The 23,247-nt window shown below is 44.3% G+C and overlaps 1 protein-coding gene and 1 long non-coding RNA gene across 9 annotated transcripts in view; one reads left to right on the top strand and one right to left on the bottom strand.

The window, feature by feature from the left end:
* ATF7 (activating transcription factor 7) overlaps nt 1-23,247 on the top strand; it is a 113,343-nt gene that overhangs the window by 66,986 nt on the left and 23,110 nt on the right. For 4 of the 8 annotated variants that reach the window (XM_063711581.1, XM_024256161.3, XM_024256162.3 and 1 more), the window contains 7 exons: nt 4,274-4,370; nt 10,826-10,977; nt 16,717-16,854; nt 19,617-19,774; nt 21,016-21,115; nt 21,649-21,762; nt 22,376-22,528. In XM_063711581.1, coding sequence (XP_063567651.1) covers nt 4,274-4,370; nt 10,826-10,977; nt 16,717-16,854; nt 19,617-19,774; nt 21,016-21,115; nt 21,649-21,762; nt 22,376-22,528 — 912 coding nt within the window. 8 annotated transcript variants of the gene reach the window in all.
* LOC129049320 (uncharacterized) lies at nt 11,074-22,509 on the bottom strand. Its single transcript, XR_008512337.2, has 3 exons — nt 22,364-22,509; nt 17,038-17,172; nt 11,074-11,203 (listed from the first exon to the last, which is right to left on the bottom strand). It is a non-coding gene; the product is annotated as an uncharacterized LOC129049320 (long non-coding RNA).

The raw sequence follows: 23,247 nt of genomic DNA, 5'->3' as shown, positions 1-23,247 counted from the left end.
ATTTAAAAAATACTATGATAATAATTTTAGCTATTTTAATTGAGAAATTGCTTTCAGAGGGATGGTTTCCTATGCATGAAGTTTATGACTAATCTAGAGAATTTCTTTTTTTCTTATGGGGGTCCATCCCACCCTTCCCTTGCCATGAGTGAGGGCGCACCAAGCACCCACAGCCGCCTGGCTTAGGCCACTCACCCCAGCTGTGGCCAAGGACAGGACAACTGGGACTGAGTATTCCAGAGAATTTCTGAAGTGTTAACTCTTAATAAATGAGAGAAAATATAAGGACTACATAAAACATAGCCAGATTAGCAATCACTTTGGTTTTTTCGTTGTTTTTTTGAGACAGAGTCTTGCTCTTGTTGCCCAGATTGGAGTGCAATGGCATGATCTTGGCTCACTGCAACCTCCATCTCCTGGGTTCAAGCCATTCTGCACCTGGCCTGGCGATCACTTTGGCAGAAAACTTCAGTAAACTTTTATTCTCCCCCTAGGCATATAAGATAAGAATTGTATTAGAAATAGGTTTCGCCATGTTGCCCTGGCTGGTCTCGAACTCCTACGCTCAAGCGATCCACCTGCCTCGGCGTCCCAATGTGCTAGGGTTACAGGTATGCGCCACCATGCCCAACCTAGAGTAATATTTTTAAATTCATGAAATACATAGGATTACAAAAGAAACTAATGATATAATACGGTTTTCAAAACTATATGATAAAAAGGCCAGGCCACTGCACCAGCCAACATTATAAGTACATCTTGAAAACTTACAGCCCTGCATAATCTACTACTTGTCGTATCTCCTTAAAATTATATTTTTTGGCTGGGTGCAGTGGCTCACACCTGTAATTCCAGCATTTTGGGAGGTTGAGGCAGGAGGATCACCTGAGATCGGGAGTTCAAGACCAGCTTGGCCAACATGGTGAAATCCCGTCTCTACTAAAAATACAAAAATTAGCCAAGTGTGGTAGCAGGCACCTGTAATCCCAGCTATGCAGGAGGCTGAGACAGGAGAATCGCTTGAACCCGGGAGGTGGAGGTTGCAGTGAGCCGAGATTGTGCCATTGGACTCCAGCCTGGGCAACAAGAGCAAAACTGTGTCTCAAAAAAAAAAAAAAAAAAAAAGGCGGGGCACGATGACTCACACCTATAATCCTAGCACTTTGGGAGGTCAAGGCAGGCGGATCACCTGAGGTCGGGAGTTCGAGACCAGCCTGACCAACATGTAGAAACCCCTTCTCTATCAAAAATACAAAATTAGCCGGGCGTGGTGATGCATGCCTGTAATCCCAGCTACTTGGGAGGCTGGGGCAGGAGAATCACTTGAGCTTGGGAGATGGAGGTTGCAGTGAGCTGACATCGTGCCATTGCACCACTGCACTCCAGCCTGGGCAACAGAGCGAGACTCCATCTCACAAAAAAAAAAAAAAAATTATATTCTTTTCTTCTTTATAAACTAGGTTCTGCTTATTTCCTTTTACCAAATACCTGGCAATCCCAGACCCTCTACAGTGACTTGTTTAACCTACAAATATCATACCCCTGGTTAATACACTATTCCCTCCTTCCCCCAAACCCTCACTCTTTTTTTTTTGAGATGGAGTTTCACTGTTGTTGCCCAGACTGGAGTGCAATGGCGCAATCTCGGCTCACTGCAATCTCTGTCTCCCTGGTTCAAGCGATTCTCCTGCCTCAGCCCCAGTCCCCCGAGTAGCTAGGAGTATAGGCATGTGCCACCATGCCTGGCTAATTCTGTATTTTTAGTAGAGATGGGATTTCATCATGTTAGCCAGTCTGGTCTCAAACTCCTGACCTCAGGTGATCCACCTGCCTCAGCCTCCCAGTGCTGGGATTACAAGCATGAGCCACCACGCCCGGCCACTTTATTCTTAGGGAAACATCTGTAACTGAAAAAGATGGTGCCTGGAGTTTACCAACAATAGAGAAAACTAAAGTTCTTGACTAAATTTTTCCACATTTTATTCAGTTTTTGTCCTAGATCAATCAGAAACCACTGAGGCTGTCTTTTTTTTTTTTTTTTTTTTTTGAGACAAGGTCTTCCTCTGTCACCCAGGCTGGAGCTTAGTGGTGCGATCTCGGCTCACTGCGAACTCCACCTCCCGGGTTCAAGCAATTCTCGTGCCTCAGTCTCCCAAGTAGGTGGGATTACAGGCTCCCACCACCATGCCCAGCTAATTTTTGTGTTTTTTGTAGAGATGCGGTTTTGCCATGTTGGTCATGCTGGCCTCGAACTCCTTACCTTAAGTGATCCACCCGCCTAGGCCTCCCAAAGTGCTGGGATTACAGGCATGAGCCACCACGCCTGGCCCTTTTTTGAGAAAGGGTCTCACTGGAGTACAATGGTGTAATCATGGCTCACTACAGCCTCAACCTCCTGGGCTCCCCCCACCTCAGCCTCCTGAGTAGCTGGAACTACAGGTGAGCATCACCACACCCAGCTAATTTAAAAATTTTCTGTTGCTGGGCATGGTGGCTCATGCCTGTAATCCCAGCACTTTGGGAGGCCAAGGTGAGTGGATCACCTGAGGTCAGGAGTTCAAGACCACCCTGACCAATATGGTGAAACCCCGTCTCTACTAAAAATACAAAAATTAGCCGGGCATGGTGGCATGCGCCTGTAGTCCCAGCTACTCAGGAGGCTAAGACAGGAGAATTGCTTGAACCTGGGCAGCAGAGGTTGCAGTGAGCGGAGATTGCGCCACTGCACTCCAGCCTGGGCGACAGAGCAAGACACCGTCTCAAAAATAAATAAATAAAAATAAAAAAATTTTTGTATAGAAATGGGGTTTTGCCAGATTACCCAGTCTGGTCTTGAACTCCTGGGCTTAAGCAATCTGTCCACCTCAGCCTCCCAAAGTGCTACAATTACAGGCATGAGCCATCGCAACCAGCCTAGGATTTTGGATCTTAAATTGGCTTTAGTTGTAAATTCAGGTGAAATAAAGTAGTAGAAACAGTTTGGTATTGCTTTCCTGACAGGTAGGAGATGGATGGGGCCAACTCCCATGTATTTTGTTTGTAGTCAAGAAGAGCTGTGGAAAAGAAGGCTAAATGTATAGTATTTGGTGAGAAATATACACGTGATGAAGAAAGTAAAAAGAGACGACTAACCAATCACCATTTTTAGAAGCAAAAAGACAAACGGAACCATGTTTCAGAGCCTCACTGTGAAGGAGCTGTGGAAAACTGCAGCATCCGGGCTGTTACTGTGTTGCAGGCATGTTTTAATGAAGGAATATGGCCAGGAGCCTCAAAGGGACTTTTGAGAATATTATTCTTTTGAATTACTGCTGTTCATCTGTTCCCTTCACTCTCCCCCTATTAAGAAGGGGTAGGAGCATAAATTATTGTCCAGTAACCCTATTTTACTTAGTCATAAACTGGATAGACTTAGCCCACTTTTCTTCATTGTCCTTTCACCCAAATCCCAAACAAATAAAATCTCTATACCATCTCCCTTTCTCTTCCCTCTTCCTGCCTACAGGCTCCTCCCTACCCCTAAAAAAATATTTTTTGCTGGCATTTTTATTCTACCATTATATAGTCATCAGCATTGTACTGGCCTTTTTATGGCTGATGGAGCCCAGGCGGGCTGCCCGATGAGGGGAGACAGCATTTGGCCGATGGGGCTGGTATGTGCCATTATTGCTGGCCATTGGGCCTTGGTCCTCTATAGCTCCATCCTGGCTCATTAAAACTCTGAGCCAAATAGCCATGCAGGCGCCTGCTGCAGCACTGTAGGGGCCAAGAAGTTAAATGGTTCTCCTAATCCTGCATAATTTATCTCCCTGTTAGCCCCCTCATAAAAGAGTCCGATTCAGCCCTACCATGGAGGGCTTCATTCTCAATTACCTATTTGTGTGATGGCCAACTAGTGCCCAGCCCTTCCCTTCTCTCTTTATTATTATTATTAAAAATTGTTTCCCCTTGTTCAATACGAGTTTGCCTTAATGTTTTTTTCATTTGGAGCCTCCTACTTGGACCCCACTTCACCAACAATCTGTCCACTTCTGTTGTTTGGACCTGATATTACAGAGCAGTTGGTGTTGTGGTCTTCCCCCTCTCCTCTTCTCCCTGCGTTCTAGCACCCTTTTTTCTCTATCTCTTCTCCTCTTCCAGTTTTTTCTCCCTCTCCAGTTCTTCTTTCCAGGGACCAATCTCATTGCAAGATGTTTGGTATTACATTTTAAAAAGGCACCGAATCAGGTTTTTGTTTTTGTTTTTTCACATCTCCATTTCTGTTTCATTTCAGAGATTTACAAACGAGGACCACCTGGCAGTTCATAAACACAAGCATGAGATGACATTGAAATTTGGCCCAGCCCGAACTGACTCAGTCATCATTGCAGGTATTTGCTGCCCCAAAAGCCACGTGCCTTGATACCACCAGGCAGTTAAGATTAATACCAGAGACCAGATGTACTGGGAGCTGTACTCCCTTTCTCCTATTAAGAGCCCTTATGTGATCTGCATTTAATCAGGAAAAAGGAACACTAAAAGCTCCCAAGTTTCTCTTGTACCCTCCACTCTGTTTTTAATAACAAGGTTGTGTTCTGTGGTTTTTGAGGGTAGGTGTGTTGAGGTTTCGTCTTAGTTTTTTTCGGTCTATTACCATCTTTCTGTTTATTAAGACTTTGAAAGATTTACAGACAAAAGATGCCTTTGACATTTTTCCCTACCCACAGCAAAGTGGTGAACAAAAGAATGCAAAAAAAAGCCAATCTAGCCTGGTTGCTTCTCTTCCACTGGGTGTCAGCTTTCCTCCAGCAGGCAGATTTTCTGTTCATAAATTCAGCTTCCCTTGTAAACCCAGACACCATTGAGGGCACATTTCCAAAGCTCAAACAAGACATTTAGTCAGTGGGACTTTTCTAAGCCAATTTGGGTGACCTGGAACCTCTCAGCAGTTTTAGATACTGTCTTGCTTGTATATGCCATTCTCAAGGGAGCCCGCTTAGCAACTGCTCTCAAACCAGGCAGCAATTCTGCTGTACCATTTTCAACTAGACAGACATACAAACCAAAGTGAGCTTTTTCTTTTGATCCATGAGAGGTTCTGATTTACCTCAATCTAAGCAAGCTTAATATTTAATTCCTAGGGTGTTTAGTTGGTGGTTGTTACATTAGTTAATAACTCATATAAGACACAGTTTCTCTAGGTATTACTAGCCAAAATGCTACCATAGACATGGAGAAGGAGAGACAGAACTTCCTCATCATACTTCTATACATGATGAAAGGGACTTGCCACTTGCCTTTACAGACCTCCTATTCCTCATTAATTCAGCAGATATTTATTTCATATCTACTATATACACCAGGCACGTTTGCTAGGAGCTTGTAGATTTGTAATCCTTAGGAAAAAGACATAAATGGGAACATTGTCATCAATGATCCCTAAGAAAACCTGGGGGAAGATCAGGTGTGGTGGCTCATGCCTGTAATCTCAATGCTTTGGGAGGCCAAGGCAGGAGGATTGCTTGAGGCTGGGAGTTCAAGACCAGCCTGAGCAGCATAGAGAGATCTTGTCTCTACAAAAAATGTTTAAAAATTAACTAAATGTGATGATGCATGGCTATACTCCTAGCTACTTAGGAGGCTGAGGTGGGAAGATAGCTTGAACCCAGGAGTTTGAGGTTATAGTGTGCTATGACCGTGCTACTATACTCTAGCCTAGACTACAAAGCAAGACCCTGTCTCTAAAAACAAAAGGAAAACCTGGGGGAGATCTTAGGGAATAGTGGATAGGGTATACATATAGGTCATACATAATTAATTCAGGGCATATATTCATAAAAAAATGGTAGTATTTGCAGACAAGTATAAGTGAATACTACAAACAATATGAATACTAAATGAGTTAATATTAAGTAGAATTAATCAGAGGAAGTTTATCTGAGAGGTAAATTTGGGGCAAGGTTATAAAGTTGGAGAGGTTATTCCAAATGGGTGGAAGGGTCTATACCAAGTCTCCAGGGGTGGTAAGAGAACTTGCTCCAGGATGGTCTCAAGGAGAAAACGTGTTCTCCTGTTACTATTTGCTTTCAGTTCTGTAATGCTCATCTTGTTGCACATGACTTCAGCTATCATATATCTACGCTGGTAATTCTCACATCTCCAGTTAAGACCTGTTGTGTCATATGTATCCCAACCCCTTATGTGAACGCTTTTTCTTGGCTGCCTTTCAAGTCTTTATGTCAATGACTGAACTTAACCTCCTTGTCTCCTAAACCAGCTCCTTCTCCTTTGTTATTCATTAATATCAGTATTCTCAAAATCTTGAGTTGTTTTATTCTTCAAATTCTTTCTATTCTATTCCTTCCTATTCTCCCTACCATCACCTTCTTTATGCTTGGATTCCTCCAAAGTCTCCTAGCTGGCCTCCTTGATTAGTCTCTCATTCTAATCCATGTTGCATACATACTATTGAAAAGCCAGTCTTCCTTAAATTCTACTCTTCTAGTCAAAATCTATCATTATTTTCCTATTTTCTCTTTATTTATTTATATTTATTATTTATTTATTATTATTATTATTTTTTTTTTTTTTTTGAGACACGGTCTCACTCTGTTGCCCAGACCGGAGTTCAGTGGTGTAATCTTGGCTGACCACAACCTCCCCCTCCCAGGCTCAAGCGATTCTCCTGCCTCAGTCTCCTGAGGAGCTGGGATTATAGGCGCGTGCCACTACTGCTCGGCTAATTTTTGTATTTTTAGTAGAGACGGGACTTCACAGGGTTGGCCAGGCTGGTCTTGAACTCCTGACCTCGAATGATCCACCTGCCTCGGCCTCCCAAAGTGCTGGGGTTACAGGCGTGAGCCACTGCCCTGGGCCCTTTTCTCTTTAAAGCTATTTAAGGCTGGACGCAGTGGCTCATGCCCGTAATTTCAGCACTTTAGAAGGCTAAGGCAAATGGATCACCTGAGGTCAGGAGTTCGAGACCAGTCTCACTAACAAGGTGAAACCCCATCTCTACTAAAAATACAAAATTAGCTGGGCATGTTGGCTCACGCCCATAATGCCAGCACTTTGGGAGGCTGAGGCAGGCATATCACAAGATCAGGAGTTCGAGACAAGCCTGGCCAACTAGGTGAAACCCCGTCTCTACTAAAAATACAAAAATTAGCCTGGCGTGGTGGCGAGCACCTGTAGTCCCAGCTACTCGGCAGGCTGAGGCTGAGGCAGGAGAATCACTTGAACCTGGGAGGCAGAAGTTGCAGTAAGCTGAGATCACACCACTGCACTCCAACCTGGGCGACAGAGCAAGACTCCATCTCAAAAAAACAAACAAAAAAAATACAAAATTAGCCTGGCATCGTGGTGCATGCCTGTAATCCCAGATACTTGGGAGACTGAAGCAGGAGAATCGCTTGAACTCAGGAGGCGGAGGTTGTGGTGAGCCGAGATTGTGCCATTGCACTCCAGCCTGGGCAACAAGAGCAAAACTCTGTCTCAAAAAAAAAAAAAAGAAAGAAAGAAACGGCTATTTATACCTGGATTTTCAGGCTCTTTATAACCTGGCACCATGGCATTCACCCAAGTTTTAATTTGTTTTTTTGTTTTGGGGGGTATTTTTTTCTTTTTTTTTTTTTTGAGACGGAGTCTCGTTCTGTCGCCCAGGCTGGAGTGCAGTGGCGTGATCTCCACTCATTGCAAGCTCCGCTTCCCAGGTTCATGCCATGCTCCTGCCTCAGCCTCCCGAGTAGCTGGGACTACAGGCGCCTGTCACCACACCTGGCTAATTTTTTTGTATTTTTAGTAGAGACGGGGTTTCACCGTGTTAGCCAGGATGGTCTCGATCTCCTGACCTCGAGATCTGCCCGCCTCGGCCTCCCAAAGTGCTGGCATTACAGGCGTAAGCCACTGTGCCCGGCCGTTTTGGGGGGTATTTTTTGGAGACAGAGACTTGCTCTGTTGCTCAGGCTGGAGTGCAGTGGCACAATCACAGCTCACTGCAGCCTCAAACTCTTGGACTCAAGCCATCTTCCCACCTCACCCTCCCCAGTAGCTGGGACTACAGATGTGCACCACCACACACCCAGCTAATTATTTTATTTTTTGTAAAGATGGGTTCTAGCTTTGTTCCCCAAGTTGGTCTTGAACTCCTCGCCTCAGGCAACCCTCTCGCCTCAGCCTTCCAAAGTGCTGGGAGGCGTGAGCCACCATGCCCAGCGAAGTACTTATTTTTGTACACTATGATGCTTTCTACATATATTAGTTTTATTTTCTCAACTAGAAAGCATTCTCAGCTGAGCACTCTGGCTGACACCTATAATCCCAGCACTTTGAGAGGCTGAGGTAGGAGGATCACTTGAGCCCAGGAGTTAGAGTCCAGCCTGGGCAACGTAGCAAGACCCCATCTCTACAAAAAATTTTAAAATTAGCCAGGTGTGGTGGCGCATGCATGTAGTCCCAGCTACTTGGGAGTCTGAGGCAGGAGAATCACTTGAACCCAGGAGATCGAGGTTACAGTGAGCTATGATCATGCCACTGCATTCACTGGATGACAAATCGAGACCTTGTCTCTAAAAAAGAATAAAGAAAGAAGAAAAAAGAAAACGTTCTCTGGGGCCTAGCGACACTGTGGCTCACACCTGTAATCCCAGTGCTTTGGAAGGCACAGGTAGGAGGATTGCTTGAGGCCAGGAGTTCAAGGCCAGCCCTGAGCAACATGAGACCCATCTTAACAAAAAATTTTAAAAATTAGCCTCAGGCCAGGCACAGTGGCTCACACCTACAATCCCAGCTACTTGTTCATTAGTGGCGCGTGCCTGCAATCCCAGATACTTGGGAGGCTGAGGCAGGAGAATCCCTTGAACTTGGGAAGCAGAGGTTATGGTGAGGCGGAGGTTGCAGTGAGCTGAGATTGCGCCATTGCACTCCAGCCTGAGCATCAAGAAGGAAACTCTGTGTCAAAACAAAACAAAACAAAAACTTACTGATTTTTTTAGGATTCATTAGAGCAGGTTCAGGGTTCTCTGATATATTTTCAGTCTGTTTGTTCACAAACCAGAGCCATTTGAAAGTTAGAGGCCACCTGCAAAGTGAGGAATTAGGTTTAACACAGGAGAGCCTTTAAAAAACCAGAAATGAGTCTGAACAGCAGGGTGCAGGAGAAGTTTGTTTGAACCTCATATCAAAGGTGTGAAAGTCCCTCCTCTGCCATAGCCATGCCCTTAGCTGCCCCCTCCTGTTCCACTTGAGTTGTGATTTTGGGTATGCCCTTACTAAAGTACTCTCTAAGCATAAAGGATGATACTACTTCTACTCACCCAGGGGTGGAGGGAAAGTGGCTTTATCGTTAGTCAACCAAAGCTGCCAGAGAACCTTTTAAAACTATTTTGAGAAGTAGTGGTAACTTTTCCAAACACTCTTGATTCAGAAGAGGTTTTGTTTAAATTTTTTTATAAAAATTGTGCTGTTTCCATGGAAAATCCCACTGGACTATTTTCAATTGATCAGGCTAGAAGGGGTGTTTTTGGGGTTTTTTGTTTGTTTTTTTTGAGACAGAGTCTCACTCTGTCACCCAGGCTGGAGTGCAGTGGCAGTGATCTCAGCTCACTGCAACCTCCACCTCCTGGGTTCAAGAGATTCTCCTGCCTCAGCCTCCTGAGTAGCTGGGACTACAGGTGCCTGCCACTATGCCCACCTAATTTTTGTATTTTTTTGTAGAGATGGAGTTTCACCATGTTGGCCAGGCTGGTCTCAAACTTCTGACCTCAAGTGATACACCCATCTCAGCCTCCCAAAGGACTGGGATTACAGGCATGAGCCACTGCGCCCAGCCAAGAAGGGGTGATTTTAACCCCAGGTCTCACTCCTTAAAATATCATTTAAACATTGTTCTGTATTTCTGTCATTCATTCTAGCGGTGTGGGGTATGAGATGAATCCCTGAAGTAGCATGCCAAGGAAAGCCATCGTAATAGAGTTAGGATCTGTGAACAAGATTCAGGTCTACAAAAGCAGGATTGGGAGGGAGAATGTCAAATTCAAGTTGCTTAAAAAGTTCCCATGGGTTACCAAGAGTCTTTCTCTTCAGAAGGGCAGAGGCACTGTGTTGAGGAGAGATTCATGCAGCCCCTGTGGGCATATTTTGGCTGGCAAATCTAAATCTGAATACCCTGGTTTCAGGAACTTGCTCTGGGCCTAGGTCTCTGTGAAATTAGGTCTATTGTTTACAGTTTCCTTTTCCAGCTCATGATCTTGCTGTCTTACTCCTCAGCCCCTAGATTTGCCTGGAATCCTTCAGAAGGTAACAGACCATTATTACCTCAGTGACCACTGAAAGACAAGGCACTATTTCTTACTTGGTAGCGTTAGTCAGCAAACTCAACTATCTGATCCTCAGTTTCTTCTCATCAGATTTTAACATCCATCTGCTTTTTCTGCTCACTTCAGACCTAGCAGGGAGTAAGTTTACAAAAGAAAATATTGCTTAACTATACTTGGTTTTCATATCTAGAGGTTTCACAAAACTGTGTCACCTGTGTGGGTGGTTTGGTTTGGTTGGAGGTAAACGAGGTAAAACTAGCACTGAGAGAAAAGTGGGTACGTGGATAGTCACACAACAAAATACTGTTAAGTTTTCCCTCTGCTGGCTTTGAGGCAACACAACACAGACACCCTCTGGTGGCCTACCACCAGCCTTCGCCTACTAGAGCTCCATTAAAGCAAATTTGCCCTAACACAAAGACTCTCTCTCCAAATCAAAAAGTACAAATGCATTCTCTACATACTATTTAATATCAAGTTTTAATTTCAAATCAAAACTAAAACAGTTTCCTTTTCTTTCATGTCTACAGATCAAACTCCTACCCCAACTAGATTCCTGAAGAACTGTGAGGAGGTGGGACTCTTCAATGAACTAGCTAGCTCCTTTGAACATGAATTCAAGAAAGCTGCAGATGAGGATGAGAAAAAGGCAAGAAGCAGGACTGTTGCCAAAAAACTGGTGGTATTCAGACCTAGGCTATTTTTATTGTGCTTTGGGATAGTTTTCTTAATTGGTTAAAACACAAAATCATGGGCTTAGTAGAGTAAAACCAGTAAAATCAGATAGTAGTCACTAATCCCAGTCAGCCATTCAGGTCTTTAGGAGTTCCAGATGATGGATCAGCACAAGTCTGTCGTCACCAAAAATTAGTCCTCTTGTTCTTCCAGGGGAGTATTCGTTTAATAATCTGTTTTTTTAAAAATATTTATATTATAAATATGTTGAAGATGTTAAAAGGTGATAAATTACTCAGATTTTGTTGGATAACATATTTGTTGCCAAATCCCACTCTTTTCTGAGCTGATCAGACTTCTCAGCTGCACTGTTTTTTTGAATCAGCAAGTCAATAAACATTTATCAAATTTCCACTCTTCTTTGTTTCAATATATGTGGTTTTTGCCTTTAAGTAGCTTTCTACTATTATTCAAAGCATTAAAGATAAAGAAGGATGTTCCTACTGTGTTTCAAAGGTGATCAACCAGGACGGTGAAAGAACTATAAACTATGTCACTTCAGGAACTTTTAAAGAAATCAAGTGGCCAAGCACATTGGCTCATGCTTGTAATCCCAGCACTTTGGGAGGCCAAGGTGGGAGGATTACAGGAGTTCAAGACCAGCCTTGGCAATAGCAGGACCTCCATGTTACAAAAACAGTTTTAAAGATTGGTCAGGCATGGTGGTGCATGCCTGTAGTCCTAGCTACTCGGGAGGCTGAAGCAGGAAGATTGCTTGAACCCAAGAGTTCAAGGCTGCAGTCAGTGAGCTATGATTGCACCACTGTGCTCCAGCCTGGGTGACAGAGTGAGACCCTCTTTTCTTTCTTTTTTTTTTTTGAGACAGAGTCTCGCTGTCGCCCAGGCTGGCGTGCAGTGGCACAATCTCAGCTCACTGCAAGCTCCGCCTCCCAGGTTCACGCCATTTTCCTGCCTCAGCCTTCCGAGTAGCTGGGACTACAGGCGACCACCACCACACCTGGCTAATTTTTTTGTATTTTTAGTAGAGATGGGGTTTCACCGTGTTAGCCAGGATGGTCTCGATCTCCTAACCTCATGATCTGCCCGCCTCGGCCTCCCAAAGGGCTGGGATTACAGGCGTGAGCCACCATGCCTGGCCCAGAGACCCTATCTCTTAAAACAAACAAACAAACAAAACGGGCCAGGCGCAGTGGCTCACACCCATAATCCCAGCACTTTGAGAGGCCAAGGCAAGCAGATCACAAGACCAGCCTGACCAACATGGTGAAACCCCGTCTTTACTAAAAATACAAAACTTAGCCAGGCGTGGCGGTGCACGCCTGTAATCCCAGCTACTCAGGAGGCTGAGACAGGAGGATCGCTTGAACCCGGGAGGCACAGGTTGCACTGAGCCGAGATCGTGCCACTGCATTCCAGCCTGGGCGACAGAGTGAGACTTTGTCTCAAAAAAAAGAAAGAAATTGAGGAAATTTTGGTTGGAAAAGAGATTTAGTGTGAACAAATTGCAGTCTTCAAGAGTATTCATTAAAAGAGGGATTACATTTATTCCATGTGGCCCAAAGGGAGAAGTAGGACCACTGGGTGGAAGCTGTCACAAAATATGTTCAATTATATGTAGATCACTTAGTAGAGATACTGCAGAGGGGATTAAAATGCTGGAATCCCTTCTAATCCTGAGGCGCTATGATTCTCTGATTTTAGCCTTTATATAGTTCAGATCCCTAGAGAATCCCTTAGTTTGGAAGACCAGAGGAAATAACTTGAAGAAGCAGAGTCAAAGGAAGATAGTTCCCATGGAATAAGGGGCTTGGGGGAAAAAGAAAAATGCAAAGATCAAATTTTACTTTAGAATTAGAATTCTAGGTTATTGGTCACTATTTTTAAAATCAAGTCTGTGTTCCTGATTTTCTGGAATCACAAAAGATTCCAACATCTCTATCCCAAAACATATATATAAACACATTAACCTCACAATTGCATGGTATAGTGAAGCGTGGGATCCTATCAGAATATAGAATAGCTGGAACCGCTTCTATTTTTCCCCATATTTAAGAAAAAATTTCCATGGGAGCTCTTTCCTTCTAAGAGGGCATAGCAGGTAAATCAAGATAGTTATACATGACTTTTCCATCCAGTTTAAGTGGTAAGAAAGCAAGATAGTGTCTTTATCACTGGAGTTATTTCCAAGTTCCATAGATTTCTATGAGTTTCTTTTTATGCTGTCTCCCTCAAACTAACAGAAAGAGGGCTGCGCGAGGCATGGTGGTTCACACCTGTAATCCCAGTGCTTAGGGAGGCCACAACAGGAGGATCGCTGGAACTCAGGAGTTCGAGACCAGCCTGGGCAGCATGGTGAGACCGATCTCTACAAAAAATTTAAAAATCAGCTGAGTGTGGTAGCACACGCCTATGATCCTGGCTACTTAGGAAGCTGAGCCTAGGAGGTCAAGGCTGCAGTTAGCCATGATTGAACCACTGCACTCCAGCCTGGGCAGTGGAACAACACCCTGTCTTTCTTTATTTTATTTTATTATTATTATTTTTTTTTTTTTTTTTTGAGACAGAGTCTCCCTCTGTCACCCTGGCTGGAGTGCAGTAGCGCAATCTCGGCTCACTTCAACCTCCACCTCCCAGGTTCAAGCGATTCTCCTGCCTCAGCCTCCCGAGTACCTGGGATTACAGGTGCATGCCACTACGCCTGGCTAATTTTTTTGTATTTTTAGTAGAGATGGGGTTTTGCCATGTTGCCCAGGCTGGTCTCAAACTCCTGAACTCAAGCAATTTGTCCACCTCAGCCTCCCAAAGTGATGGGATTACAGGCGTGAGCCACCGTGCCTGGTCCAGACCCTGTCTTTAAATAAATTAATAAAGCAGGGAAACTCAGTAGCACATATTTGTAGCTCTACTTTTTTTCTTTTTTTTTTTTTGAGACGGAGTCTCGCTCTGTCATCCAGGTGGAGTGCAGTGGTGCGATCATGATGGCTCACTGCAAGCTCCGCCTCCTGAGTTCAAGTGATTCTCCTGTCTCAGCCTCCCAAGTAGCTGGGACTACAGGTCCGTGCCACTATGTCTGGCTAATTTTTGTATTTTTAGTAGAGACAGGGTTTCACCATGTTGGCCTGGCTGGTCTCGAACTCTTGACCTCATGATCTACCCACCTCAGCCTCCCAAAATGCTGGGATTACAAGCATGAGCCACTGTGCCCGGCCTCTTTTTTTTTTTTTTTTTTTTTTTGAGACAGAGCCTCACTCTGCTGCCCAGGCTAGAGTGCAGTGGTGCTTGCAACCTCAAACTCCCAGGTTCAAGTGATCCTCCCGCCTCAGTCCCTGGAGTAACTAGGACTACAGGCACTCACCACCACACCCCACTAATTTTTGCATTTATTTTTAGAGATGCGGTTTTGCCATGTTGCCCACACTGGCCTTGAACTCCAGGGCTCAAGAGATCCGCTAGCCTCAGCTTCCCAAAGTGCTGAGATAACAAGCATGAGCCGCCACACCTGGTCTTGTAGTTCTGCTTTCAAATGGCAGAACTAGCCACAGTCTTGTCATTTTTTTTCATTCATTCATTCATTCATTGACAGGATCTTGCTCTGTCTCCCAGGCTAGAGTGCATTGGTAGACTCTTGGCTCACTGCAGCCTCCACCTCCTGAGCTTAACCAGTTCTCCCACCTCAGCCTTTCAAGTAGCTGGGACTACAGGCGCGTACCACCATGCCTCACTAATTTATTTTCGTAGAGACAGGGTCTCACTATGTTGCCCAGGCTGGTCTCAAACTCCTGGGCTCAAGCAATCCTCCCAACTCGAACTCCCAAAGTGCTGAGATTACAGGCATGAGCCACCACACCTGGCCAAGAAAGGGTTTTGCTATGTTGCACAGGCTGGTCTAGAATTTCTGGCCTCAGGTGATCCTCCCACCTTGGCCTCCCAAAGTGTTGAGATTACAGGTATGAGCCACCACACTTGGCCTATGAGGGATTTTATACCCAATTTATTATAGGCAAATTCAAGAAAATTAGCCTCCCATAAAAAGCTTCTAGTCTTTTTCATTGCCATTTTAGCTCAGTTGACACTTCCGGGAGACTAGTTCATAGTCAGCCCTTTCCTCACTGGGCATTCCTTGGTGTTTCCTCCTGCCTGTACAGGAGTGGTCTTTACTTCACCTTAATGAGAAGTACAGACTCAGTAGAAGAGTCTCCAGAAGTGTTTAATGAGCGTGGAACTTTGCTGAACCACAGCTTTGCTAGGAGATGCCCTACAGGATTTCAAATCTATGGTTGTATTTACTTAGAGCTTCTCCTTCCCACTAGTCTGACTTAAGAGATCTCAGAATTAGCTAAATTGGACCTGACATCTTAGCAGTGTAGAAAAAATGAGGCAGAAATGAAGTTACCTTTGCTGTTGCTCACCCTCCTCAGACTGGGGAAAATGAACCACTACTACCTTCTCTAATGTAGTAGATACCACATTGTATTTAATTTACTCAGCTAGCTATCAAGAAGGTTTCTAAGGATTAAGGTAGCAAGGGAAGATCTTGAAACAAGCAGTTGCTTCACCAAGAAGCCTGGGATACAGGATAGATAGAACAAAGGATCCACTTTGTAATGAAACTGAACTGCAATGCCAACCCTCCTGTCCTGGTGCAGTGTCAAGGCCATTATCTCAGATGGTTTATTGTTCCCTGCAAGGCCGTTTATAGCTCCACAGTTCTGTGAGGTGATTGCATCACTGCCAGGAAAGTGCTCTCTTTCCTTTCTGGTTTTCTCCAGTCTTGCTCCTAAGACCAAGTTCTCATTTATTTCACCAATCAGATGATCAGCCTTTCTTTTCTTTGTTACCCCAAACCCCTTGTCTACCTAATACATCCAGCACCATATTTTGGGGTGAGATCACCATCAAGCATGGTGAGTTCCCCAGAAAATATCTTTCCTATCTGGTTTGCAGTACTTGAATAGCCAGTTTGTCTTTGTTTGCTTTTGGTAATTGGGTAATCTAGTCATCCTTGTTGGCAGAGAAAGTGTTCACAGCTCTCCAGTGGCCAGCAGATTCAGGAATTATTTTGATTTCCTGAAAAATATTATCATAATATTTGCATGGATTTAAATGGCATATTTTTTTTCAGGTCTTTATAAATATTTGTTTACCATTGGTGAAGCAGGTATTATCTTCATCTTATAGTTGGGGAAACAGAAGCCCTGAGAATTACCGACAAAATGATTTGGCCAGAATTGTACATAAAACAGAAGGAGCCCATATTTCTTGGCCAGGTGCAGTGGCTCATGCCTGTAATCCCAACACTTTGGGAGGCTGAGGCAGGCGGATCACCTGAGGTCGGGAGTTCGAGATCAGCCTGACCAACATGGAGAAACCCCATCTCTATTAAAAATAAAAAATTAGCTGGGCGTGGTGGCACATGCCTGTAATCCCAGCTACTCGGGAGGCTGAGGCGGGAGAATCGCTTGAACTCAGGAGGTGGAAGTTGCAGTGAGACGAGATCACACCATTGCACTCTAGCCTGGGCAACAAGATTGAAACTACGCCTCAAAAAACAAAACAAAACAAAACAAACATAAGGGGCCCACATTTATTTGACATGCAGTTCAGTGCATTGAACAGAAGCTGAACTTCTTAGAAGCATATTCCCTTATCTTGGAAATGGGAAAATATAGATTCAACCTGAAAGGAATCATAGGGTTAAACTGTGTTCATTTTTCTTTCACAACAGGCTGCTGCTGGGCCCCTTGACATGTCTCTGCCTTCCACACCAGACATCAAAATCAAAGAAGAAGAGCCAGTGGAGGTAGACTCATCCCCACCTGATAGCCCTGCCTCTAGTCCCTGTTCCCCACCACTGAAGGAGAAGGTAAATTCTCTACCAAGGGTCATCTCAAATGTTAATTGATAAAGTTTTGATTCATTAATTATATAAATAGTGTGTCCTAACTACTCAGGAGGCCAAGAAGGGAGAATCACTTGAGCCCAGAAATTCAAGACCAGCCTGGGCAACATGGAGAAACCCCATCTCCACTTAAAATACAAAAATTACCTGGGCGTGGTGGAGCATGCCTGTAGTTCCAGCTACTTGAGAGGATGAGGTGGAGGATCACTTAAGCCCTGGAGGTCGAGGCTGCAGTGAGCTGTGATTGCTCCACTGCACCCCAGCCTGGGCAACAGAGTGAGACTGTCTCAAGAAAAAAAAAAGTATGTATTAGAGGAGGACTGATTGTATTTAAAGGAATGTTATTTAGAAGATTTATATAAATTATACCTATTCTCCTTCCCAGCAATTCCACTTATAAGTCTATATGGAAGAGAAATTAGTGCATATGTCTACCAAAAGAAGTATGTTAGAATGTTCATAGCAATTGTATTCTTTTGTTGTTGTTGTTGAGACAGTCTCACTCTGTCACCCAGGCTGGAGTGCAGTGGCGTGATCTTGGCTCACTGCAACCTCTGCCTCCCAGGTTTGAGCGATTTTCCTGCCTCAGCCTCCCAAGTAGCTGGGACTACAGGTGCGTGCCACCACGCCCGGCTAATTTTTGTACTTTTAGTAGAGATGGGGTTTCACCACGTTTGTCAGGCTGATCTCGAACTCCTGACCTCAGGCGATCTGCCTGCCTCGGCCTCCCAAAGTGCTGGGGTTACAGGATTGAGCCACCGTGCCCAGCTAGCAATTGCATTCTTAATAGCCAAAAATCAGTCAGGCACGGTGGCTCATGCCTGTAATCCCAGCACCTCAAGGTGGAATCACTTGAGGCCAGGAGTTCAAGACCAGCCTGGCCAACATAGTGAAACCCCGTCTCTACCAAAAATACAAAAATTAGCTGGATGTGGTGGTGTGTGCCTATAATCCCAGCTACTCGGGAGGCTGAGATAGGAGAATTGCTTGAACCCAGGAGGCCAAGGTTTCAGTGAGCCAAGAATGCACCATTGCACTCCAGCCTGAGCAACAGAGCAAAACTCCGTCTCAAAAAAAAAAAAAAAAAAGTGAACTGATAATTACACAGCAATGTGAGTGAATCCCACAAACATATCCAACAACAACAAAAAAGTCATACACAAAAGTACATACTTATAAAATTCAAGAAGAGGCAAAACTGTTTGACAATGATAGAACTCAGGATAGCGTTTACCTCCTGTGAAGGAATGGTGTGGATTGGAAAGGGACATAGAACTTTCTGGGGTGCTGGAAATGGTCTGTATCCTGATTTTACATCTGTAACAAGTCATTTTGTTTTTTTTTCTTTTGAGACAAAGTCTCTCTCTGATGCCCAGGCTGGAGTGCAGTGGTGCAATCTCAGCTCACTGCAACGTCTGCCTCCCAGGCTCAAGCATTCTCTTGCTTCAGCCTCCCAAAGTGCTGGGATTACAGACATGAGCACCGCATCCAGCCTAAAAGTCATTTTGTTGTTATGACTTTAATGCACATCACTGTATGTTATACTTCAATTAATAAGTGAGAAAGAAAAATTCACATAATTCATAAATTGGACAACTAACAGTTTCGAAAAAATGTCATCCTAGAGAGAAGTGATTTAAAGGAAGTATCTACTAGGAGTCTGATGATTATTCTTTTTAAACGACGTACTTTCATGAAGTACTATTTTTAATACATTTATTGAAATATAGTACATGTACAGAAAAGTATATAAATTGTAATTATATAACTTACACGTTATATAATATATATTGAATTTTCACAAAGTCAATAGCCTATATAACCAGCACCTAGATCAAAAACATTTTATTAGAACCTCAGAAGCCCCCTCATGCTTCCTCCTCCTTTCAATCTACTGCTCTGCCAGTGGTTGTTAATTTTAACATCCACTATGGATACTATGGATAGAGCATCTATATCTCATGTTACTTCCCTCCAAATTTGGCTTGATAACTTCTCAAATCTATCTTCTCATAAACATTACAACCATCCCATCTCCTCCCTTTTCTTTTTTTTTTTTTTTTTTTGAGGCAGAGTCTCGCTCTGTCGCCAGGCTGGAGTGCAGTGGTGCGATCTCAGCTCACTGCAACCTCCTCCGCCTCTCTCCTCCCTTTTCATCAGGAACAAAGTCCTAGAGACTGTCTGGGGATGCTCTCAAGGCCATTTGACCACTGGCAGTCTAAGATCTTAAGAAGTTAACAGTGAGAGCAGTTTGTTTTATTACAGTATGATCATTATCCAAACTTCCATAGCCCTTTTTTAAGAGGTGTATTGGAGATGTTGGGTTGCCTCATTACCAGTATACCTGCGTTTTCCCATTGAAGTTCAGAGGACACTTGGCATCAAGTTTAGAATGAGAGTATCTAGATTGTGAAAAATTATAACAATCTCTAGAATTTATATGGTACTACAGTGCTGCTTTAAAGATTTCAAGTGATAGTCCAACTGTCATCTTATTTATGTAGCCATTGTCTCTGAAAGGGGAGATGACCAAGAGATCTTAATACACCATTCCTCCTGAATGGATGAGTGAGTTATGGGTCCCTGATCCTGATGGAATCAGGTCATGATTTAATGAGTGGCTCTAATGCTCTTTCCAATAAATTTGTACTAGATTTTACCATCTATATATTTCCCTATAAGCACACCTTAAAACATTTTGTGATCTGTTGGTTTCTTTTCTCCAGGAGGTTACCCCAAAGCCTGTTCTGATCTCTACCCCCACACCCACCATTGTACGTCCTGGCTCCCTGCCTCTCCACTTGGGCTATGATCCACTTCATCCAACCCTTCCCTCCCCAACCTCTGTCATCACACAGGCTCCACCATCCAACAGGCAAATGGGGTAAGTACAGAGAGCAGGGAGAAGTAGTGAAGGCTGCATTTCTTTCCATTACATGAAACTATTTGATAAAACTGGGACTGTTTTTCAATACCCAAGGAAAATAAGTCACTGAGATTATCTCTCAAAATAAATTTTTCCCCCATAAACAGAATCTTCTTTACCTTTTTAATAGACAAGCAAATATTTATTTGGGGGTAATACTTTTTTTTTTTTTTTTTTTTTTGAGACGGAGGCTCGCTCTGTCGCCCAGGCTGGAGTGCAGTGGCGTGATCTCGGCTCACTGCAAGCTCCGCCTCCCGGGTTCAGGCCATTCTCCTGCCTCAGCCTCCCGAGTAGCTGGGACCACAGGCGCCTGCAACCATGCCCGGCTAATTTTTCGTATTTTTAGTAGAGACGGGGTTTCACCGTGTTAGCCAGGACGATCTCGATCTCCTGACCTCGTGATCCGCCTGCCTCGGCCTCCCAAAGTGCCGGGATTACAGGCGTGAGCCACTGCGCCTGGCCGGGGGTAATACTTTCTTAATTTAAGGGTTTAATACTTCTTTAATCTAAAAAGAGGAGCTCTTAAAACATTAGAAGTTCATTACAGTGTAGAAACCACACCTTATAGAAGTCTATTAGAGTACTACTGAATGAAACACTGAAACCCATTAAGTCTCCGCAGTCCCAGTTAGGGTTCTTGGTCTTTGCCATCTTTAATTTTATTTGTCTGTTTGCCTTCACTCCTGGCACGGTACCCATGGGTTAAGAGGCTGTTGTCAGGATTCAGATTCTTAGAGCTTATTGTTCTCTGGACCCACTAGGAAAAATAAAAAGGGACAACTTCTTTTTGAGGCAGGGTAGAGCAAGCCATGGAAAGGAACAAGAGAAACATTCAGATTTGGCCATCATGTGACCTAACAGCTTTGCAAAATGACGACTTTGACCCGACTCCCCCTTTCCCAAGGCAAGCCAGTGGTAGGGATGTTTAATTGTTCTAAACCCTTTAATAGGATTAGCTTCCTACTATTTGAGTTTGCTTAATTTGCAAAGTACAAAGATTTTGCCATTTTTCTCCATCTATAAGGTAAGTTGAATAGGATTCCCTGCCTTCTCACCTTCATGAGGGTGTCAAGATTTTTACCATGCTGCCCTATACCTTCCCTAACTAAAGAAGACTGGAAAATCTTCTGTAATTATAGGAAGAAGATCCATGGACAAAAGGTCTGTGTTATGAGCATTTCACTTCATGTCTCCTCTAGGTCTCCCACTGGCTCCCTCCCTCTTGTCATGCATCTTGCTAATGGACAGACCATGCCTGTGTTGCCAGGGCCTCCAGTACAGATGCCGTCTGTTATATCGGTGAGCTCTGTAGTTGGGGCAGCCAACCCTACCAACATGGTAATCCTTCCCTTCCACCTGAATGGTCATAAAATACACATGAGCCCCAGGGAAATGTGGGCTCTGATCTATATTAGTTGAGCATGGCAGCCTGCCTAAACTCTTCACTAACCTCTACCAATCCAGCACTATGGAACACTAGATAAAGACTCATCTGGACAATTGGCTCCTGGTCTAGGAATTGATCTTGCCAGCCCACTGATTAGTTGCTTTCACTTGGCACGTAGCACCTCCCAAATTGCCCAACATTTTCCTCAAGATAACAGCCCCAACCCTTCCCACAGAAATTGCCCCAACACTGAAGGATTAAATTCCCTACTCTGGTACTCCATGGAGAAAGGTATTTCCCAGGCTGTCCCTGCATGCCCTATGGGCACGTTGCACACAACAGGCCCTGACGTGCCAATCTCAAAAGCGCTTCATTTTAGGGAAACTGTTGCCCCACCGATGGTATTATGTTCCCTTCTGTTTTTTTTTTCCTTCTCTCGATCCAGCTGGCCAGACCTGTGTCCATGGTGCCCAACATTCCTGGTATCCCTGGCCCACCAGTTAACAGCAGTGGCTCCATTTCTCCCTCTGGCCACCCTATACCATCAGAAGCCAAGATGGTGAGTACATCTCAGCCTGGGGCAATGTTGGCCTTTCTGAAAGAAGTGGGTGATATCAGCCTAGGTCTTTCAAGTGAGCCAAGCAAAGGAACCTTCTGGGGCTTGCAAAGCTAAGGACTCCCTGCTGTGGGGTCTGGAAAAGAAAAGACTGCGATTCATAGCTCCCATCTCCTCTCCCCACCTTTAGAGCCTGGTACATAGACCATGGCAGTGAAAAGAGGCAGCACAGATTGTTTGGAATGGAACACTTGCCATTTTAGGGTGACAGATGGAGGGTGGGCGAGTGGGCAGGGGAGCTGGCCAAGAGGTGAATAGCTGTGTAACCCGCATTTGGCCAGGCTCCAGGAGAGAGCTTTCATCTGGACACTATTGTTTTAACAACCCCCAGCCCCCAACTGTGCCCAGGATGATAGCCAGGGAACAGAGTAGGCATTTTAGGGATCCAGGTGCACATTTTCTCTGCCTGTCATTTTCTCTTAATTCCTCTGTTAAGGGAGAACTAGAGTGGAAATTTTAGCTATCTATAAGGTCAGTAATAAAATCTAAGGCCACTCTTCTCTTCCTTGATAGAATCTGTTCCTTAACAAGCATTTTTTCTTACCTTTGCCCACAGAGACTGAAAGCCACCCTAACTCACCAAGTCTCCTCAATCAATGGTGGTTGTGGAATGGTGGTGGGTAGTGCCAGCACCATGGTGACAGCCCGCCCAGAGCAGAGCCAGATCCTCATCCAGCACCCTGATGCCCCATCCCCTGCCCAGCCACAGGTCAGTGGCTCTTACTCTTTATGTCATATCTTTATGACGTATCTTTATGTCATATCTATTGTTGAAGGAGCAGAAAATTAGAGAAGAATGGACTTCAGCTTTCTGGGTTTCTTCCTGCTTACTTTGGTTCTTGATGGCAGTTTGACTACAGCAAAACGTACCATTCTTTTTATTATTTATTCATTTTTATTTTAGCTGAGACCATCATTTAATAGCAAAAACACCATTCTTTATTCACCCTTGTGTTAGACTTTCATGCAAACAGACTGAGTAATGCAGAACTGTTGCAGCAGTGGCCTCGCTTTTTTTTTTTTTTTTTTTTTTTTGTTGTTGTTGAGATGGAGTTTCGCTCTTGTTGCCTAGGCTGGAGTGCAGTGGTGCAGTCTCAGCTCACTGCGACGTCTGCCTCCCAGGTTCAAGCGATTCTTCTGCCTCAGCCTCCCGAGTAGCCAGGATTACAGGCACCCACCACCATGCTCAGCTAATTTTTTGTATTTTTAGTAGAGGCGGGGTTTCACCATGTCGGCCAGGCTGGTCTCGAACTCCTGACCTGAGGTGATCCACCCACCTCGGCCTCCCAGAGTGCTGGGATTCCAGGCGTGAGCCACCATGCCCGGCCCCATTTTTTCCATATGTGAGTCATGGTTTAGTGTATCTGTAGAATCCTCTAAAATATGACAGAGCCTTACTTCAAGCCACACAGTAAACAAAAGAGGCTC

This window comes from Pongo abelii, chromosome 10, assembly GCF_028885655.2.
Source record: "Pongo abelii isolate AG06213 chromosome 10, NHGRI_mPonAbe1-v2.0_pri, whole genome shotgun sequence".
Classification (NCBI taxonomy): domain Eukaryota; kingdom Metazoa; phylum Chordata; class Mammalia; order Primates; family Hominidae; genus Pongo; species Pongo abelii.
Note: the sequence above shows the minus strand (reverse complement) of the source record. Positions and strands in the feature narration are given on the sequence as shown.